At 44.1% G+C, this 6000-nt stretch overlaps 1 protein-coding gene across 2 annotated transcripts in view; it reads left to right on the forward strand.

Annotated features, from left to right (window-relative positions):
* Nucleotides 1–6000, forward strand: part of CRYL1 (crystallin lambda 1) — an 87551-nt gene that overhangs the window by 62610 nt on the left and 18941 nt on the right. For both annotated transcript variants that reach the window (XM_019530192.1, XM_019530191.1), the window contains exon 6: nt 3237–3342. In XM_019530192.1, the coding sequence (XP_019385737.1) occupies nt 3237–3342 (106 nt within the window). The remainder of the gene's footprint in view (nt 1–3236; nt 3343–6000) is intronic.

The raw sequence follows: 6000 nt of genomic DNA on the forward strand, positions 1-6000 counted from the left end.
GGCAATTATTTTGGGCAGAGGGCCGCTTACTGAGTTTTAGCAAGCCATTGAGGGCCGCATGACAGGCAGTCAGGGGCAGGTAAATATTAATTTCTAAATTTTTTAGGGGCCCCGCGGACCGGATAGAATGGCCAGGCATGTCACATCCGGCCCACAGGCCACATTTTGCCCACCCCAGTTCTGTGAGGTACTTGGCATCCTTAACTTCTGCTGATGGCATTTATACTCTTGTCATAGGATCAGTCACTTTACAAAGGAGAAATCCAAGAATTCTTCTCCGTGGGGCCAAGAGAAAGGGCACAAAGCCTACTGAACACCTGAGAAGGAGTAGAAGGAAAAAGTCACCAGCAGGGGAAGAAAACAGAATCTCTTTGACCTCAAACAGTGAACTAGGAGAGAAAAATAGAAGACAAATAACGTTTTGCTTCCCAGCAGCCAAGAACAGAGTTTGTTATTAAGGCCATTGAGGTTAAGGTGGGAGCTTCCCAAAGTAGGTAGGAGGAGCTAAAATATGGCCTAAGTTCAGTTTTATCTTTCTAATCTTGAAAGATGACTAGAAGCAACGTTACACAGTAAACCTTTTTCTCAGGAAAAAGTGTGAAGAGATGCAACCTGTGCAAAAACCCCTTTGATACGCTTGTCCTGACCTGCTGTAAGATGTGCTGTCTTATTTGTAAGTGTACCCTGTGGGTGTAACTGCAGGGATGAGCTTTCAACAGGAAGGCTCCTCATTATGCATATACTGTCCTGCCAGCTCTGAGATTTGAGGTTAGCAATGAACTCAAGAATCTGGGCAAGTCAAGGCTAAGCAAATTGCGTATGTGATAGAACCAGTTCCCAGTGAAGTAGGTGGCAGATGCATTTTCAGTGTTTAATCATCCTTTTTTGGTGCCAGTTGCTGGAGGTGGCTCCAACAGCAGCAAGAAATTTGCCCACTCTGGCAAAATAATGATTCTGCAGTAAGTGCCATCAGCTCTAGGGGGAATTAAAATGTAGCAAGAACACTAGGTAAAATTTTTATACTCAATGTTGCTACACTATTTCAAGTTCACTACTTTGCTGTCATTAGCCCTTTTAAAATAATACATCTCAAGCAGCCTGTGAGAGCATAGAAGAGACTCATTTGTTTGAATTTGCCAAAAGTCCAATTTAATGAAGTATGACAACCTTATACACACAATGAAAAAGAAAAAAAAGGAATAGATTTAAGTTAGCTAAATAATGCTAATGCTAAACAATAGTTCTGTTATGACAGACATGTTTCCTGGAAATCTCCCTGTAAATGAGTTTTTGTGCCTGCTGCTTTGTAGGCTGGCTCTGCTCCCCTGGGAACTCCTTAGTCAGTCCTTGTAATACAGACAATAGTCCTTACCCCAAACAAATATATGAGTAAAGTAAGACCTTAACCTTTCTCCAGGTGGTAGAAGACACTCCTGTAACTCTGGTCCCTTAATAGCAAGCTCTTCTGAGCTCTAGGCTACTTTCTGGCCACAAAATGCTCCTTCCCAACTCAAGCTTCTTGCTGTTTCTGCCCTTGGGCTTCTAGCTCTCAGCTAATCACTCACAGCTGGACTCTTCACCCAGGCCTCCTTGTTTCCCTTAAAGGGCCAGATCCCCTTATTACGTAACTCATTGTTCCTTATTCAATCCGCCTCCACCCTTCAAGAAGTTGATGTTGACATGTGTTGCTCCAAGGTGATGACAGATACAGAGTGAATAGGACTGCAACACTAAATACCAACGTGTGAACCCGGGGTTGGCTTCCTTCACGTATAGCCACATCAGGGGGGCATGGTCCATGACTAGAGTAAAGGGGATCCTGAGGAGATGATAGTGGAGGGCCTTGATCACTCTTTTAATCACAAAACACTCCTTCTCAACCACCAACTATTTGTATTCTCAAGGAAGGAGTTTCTTGCATAGCTGCAGAACCAGGCGTTTTCCATCCTCAAAAGTCCTGCAAAAGCACAGCTCTGAGGCCTTCCTCTGAGGCAACCATTTATAGGATGAACCTCCAGCAAAACTGTAGACTGTATAATCCTGGGGTGGTACACAGAATTCACTTCATCTCCCAAAAGGTCGCAGCATGTGCGAGTAATCACTTCATTATTTTGTGTGCTGTCTGATGATGTGTAACTGTCAGTGGGGCAGTAAATGCCAAAAATTGTCGGATAGCTTGTGGTAGCAGCAGGCTAATCCTAGAAAGAACTTCAGCTGCATTTTAGATTTGGTCATGGGGGACTTCACCTTGTTGACAAGGGGTCTAATCTCCCCATTCCCAAGACATACCCCAAATACTTAATTTCCCAGTGCTGGATTCGTCTGATTTGCTCGCAGGCCTGTAGCCTGAAGTGATTGTAACAGGGCCCTAATGCAGTAAAAGTGTTCCTTCCAAGTACTGGTAAACGCTGCCATGTCACTGAGGTAGGCTTCTTCATACACACAGTAGTGTCTCAGAACCTGTCCATCAAGCATTGGAAGGTGACCCAGGTGCTGTGGAGACTGAAGGGGAGAGTCTTAAATTGATAGAGCCTCCAGGATGTTGTAAATGCAGTTAGCTTGTGAGATTCTGGAAAAGGGGGGATTTGCCCATACGCTTTTGTCAGACTGAGCACTGATGTATGTTTAGTATTACCCAGATGTTTGAATTAATTCATTGACTCTTGGCATTGGATATGTGTCCGATTTCTGTACTGCATTTAAGTCTTGGGATCCATTGTGATGGCTAACAGCTGAGGGCTGCCTTCATTCTCCGCCACACATAAGCAGGTTGATCTGCCTGCTGCCTCATATGCTAGCTTTGCTCCCGTGGGAACCCCTAAGTCAGTCGTCCTTAATACAAAAAAAAAAAAAAAGAAAGAAATCCTTGCCCCAAACAAACAAACAAATAAGTAAAGCAAAACCTGAATCTTTCCCTAGGCAGTAGGAGAGGCCCCTGTAACTCTGGCCTCATAATAGTTAGCTCTTCTAGGTTCCAGGCTGCTTCCTGGCCACAAACTGCTCCTTCCCAGCTCCCCTTACTCAGTCTCCACTTGGGCTTTTAACTCCCAGCTAATCATAATCACCCACAGCCGGGCTCCCTTAAAGGGCCAGACTGCCTTGTACACTTCCGTATTTTTTGTGGCAGTTTTGTATTTGGCTTTTACAGTAAATTATATTCTAAATACAATATTTAAGTAAAACTATATAAAATTGTTACTACTGAGCATTTTTTCACTCTTGCTTCTGCCACTTAGGAAGGAATAGTGTCTCCAACTGATTTAGACCTCGTAATGTCTGATGGACTGGGAATGCGGTATGCCTTTATAGGGCCACTGGAAACAATGCATCTCAATGCAGAAGGTATGTGATTTTAAATGTAATAGTTTCTGACGTAAGGATTTCATTCCATAAGGTTTTGCTAATATTGTCTTATTAATTCAGGCCATTGTAAGGTTGACTATCAACATTACCTTTTTCTCTTTTCATAATTATAAGGCATATCATATGCCTTAGAATGAAATAAAAGGGGATAGATCTTAAATAATCTTTCTTCTGAAACCCAGGTTAAATATGTGAGCTGAAATGCCAGTAATTTAGTTGGAATTTCCAATGTTTGTCCCAAACCCTTTCAAGTGTGCATTTGATTCAGGACTGTCTTAAGACCAGCAAAAGAAGGGGAAATTCACAAGAGGCTTATGTGGGAGACTCTCTGCAGATGTTTGCGGTGGCTTTAGGTTAATCCAGCGCTTAGGAAAAGTGTGGCTGCTCTGAGTGTGGCACATGCAGTCCCTTGGTTAAATGGCTTCAGTTGATCAATTAACCAGTAGAATATTTCACCTGGCAGAGCTGTATAGTTGTATTGGCAGAGTTGTACTGCCAAGCAGCATATGCACAAATGACAGATTAAGGAATAACCTTCAGGGAAGGTGAGCTATAAATCAGGCAGGGGTAACTGCCAAATAAACAACCGTGGACCAAGCAGCAGCAGCACCACCACAATGTGGTGGGGACAGCAGATGGCAAAGCTTTCCCTCCTAAAAAGTCACATATATCCTTTGACAGTGCTATAACTTGGTGAGTATAGGTCGCTGCCATAATGATAAGCCTGCCCAGGCCCCAGCCATGGGTCTACAGGTGCTCAACAGTGAAGCTGTTAGAATCTCAATGGCTGCAAAGATGGACAAAGGCTGCACAGGATACGATCTCCAGTTGCCTTGGCCTTCTTGCCATTGGTTTAAGGCTTTATTCTGTCAAGAACCATGTGGAAGCTGATGTGCAGCAGTTTCTCCACAATAAAAGAAATCACACACAAGCGTTTTCCATGAAAATGGCTTTTCTAGCACATTTTTCAAACACTGTGGCAACCAGCTAGTGATGACAGGAGCAGGACTATGAGGTCTGAAAGCTCCTAGTTATGAACTGGCATGAAGGCAGCAGTTATAAGAAGGTTATCTAGCATTTGGATGAGGCAGAGTGCAATTCAGCAACTGTAACTGTGACTGATCAGCCCTCTTTAGGATCTGCTCTGCTTACCCCACAAAAGGGGTAGAAAAGGTGCCCCAAACATAGCTTGTTTACCTTTTTTCTGACTGGATAACTGCATCCAGTGGAATCACCTTTATTGCAGTCAAAATCAACAAAGATACGCAATCAGTTTCAGGACCTGAAACATCAAGACCCTCATGGACAATCCTAAAAGTGAACATCCAGAGCACCACACTGAGAACTCAGGCAACACGACATCATTGTTGCTGCCCTGAGCAAGACCCAGCGAGCGGGAGATGGGCAGCTCAAAGAACAAGGAGGTGACTGTATATTCTTCTGGAAAGGTAAACAGGAAGAAGAACACTGGCTTCACAGAGTTAATTTTGCCATCAAGAATGAACTCATAAATCAACTCAATAAGTTCCCTATTGGAATTAATGAGCGCTTCATCCAAGGATCCTGGTTTTCTCTGTTAAAAAAATCCAGAATTCTCTGATTACAAAACGCAGAATCCACGTTTTTCCGCAATTAAAGTGAAATGCCATATATATATAGGTATCAATTAAACACAATGTTTTATTGATATATTTACCATCTTAAAGCAGTTTGGAAGCCTCAATCTTTATAATAAAATAAATTCTAAATACCTATATATTTTGGCATTTGGTTTTGGTATTTTTGTTGTGGAAAATCAGAGCTCCTGCTTCCCCCTTTGCTCACTAGGACACTGGTCAAGCTGTGGCTGTCCTCACTGCTGCTTTGTGGTGCTGAACAGCCCTGATATTCCAGTGCCCTGCCCATGCCCATGCTGTTGCCCCTCACTCCCAAGCCACAGCCACCACAGCCTTGTTGGTGACCCTCACTCCTGACCCACAGTCCCCCACCACCCCTGGCAGTGGCTCACTCCCAACCCAAAGCTGCCTGTCCTATGAAGAACAGGTGGTGGGAAGACAAGGCAAAGGAGATTTGACATCTTGCTGAAATTCACGGTATGTGCATTTTTCTCGATGCCACCAAAGTCATCTACAATCTGAACACTCAGGTACCAAGCCCCTTGAGACCTAAGGATGGAGGAAACCTGATCAAGGAAGGGGGAGCTGTCAACACCCATTGGAAGAAGCATTTTGAGGACCTTCTCATAGATTCATAGATTTTGGGGTCAGAAGGGACCTTAGCAGATCATTGAGTCCAAACCCCTGCCCTGGGTAGGAAAGAACACTGGGGTCAGATGACTCCAACTAGGTGCATGTTGGTAGGGAAGAGTACCACCTTCCTTGGAAGCCAATTCCAGATTCTGGCAATCCTTACCATAAATAAGTTCTTCCTGACAGCTAACCTAATCATTGCCTTCTGGAATTCACCATTCAGCGCAAGGTGGCAGAGGCATGCAATAAAGGCAGCAGCCCTAGATTTTAGGAGGGCAGACTTCAACGAGCTAAGGAGGATAGTTGGAGAAGTGCTGAGGTCCCGGAGGGGAGGGGAGCCAGGTGTCCAAGGAGGGTGGTTGCTCCTTAAGGGGACGATCCTCCAAGC

The sequence above is a fragment of the Crocodylus porosus genome, unplaced genomic scaffold (genome assembly GCF_001723895.1).
Source record: "Crocodylus porosus isolate Cpor-Errol unplaced genomic scaffold, CroPor_comp1, whole genome shotgun sequence".
NCBI classification, from domain to species: domain Eukaryota; kingdom Metazoa; phylum Chordata; order Crocodylia; family Crocodylidae; genus Crocodylus; species Crocodylus porosus.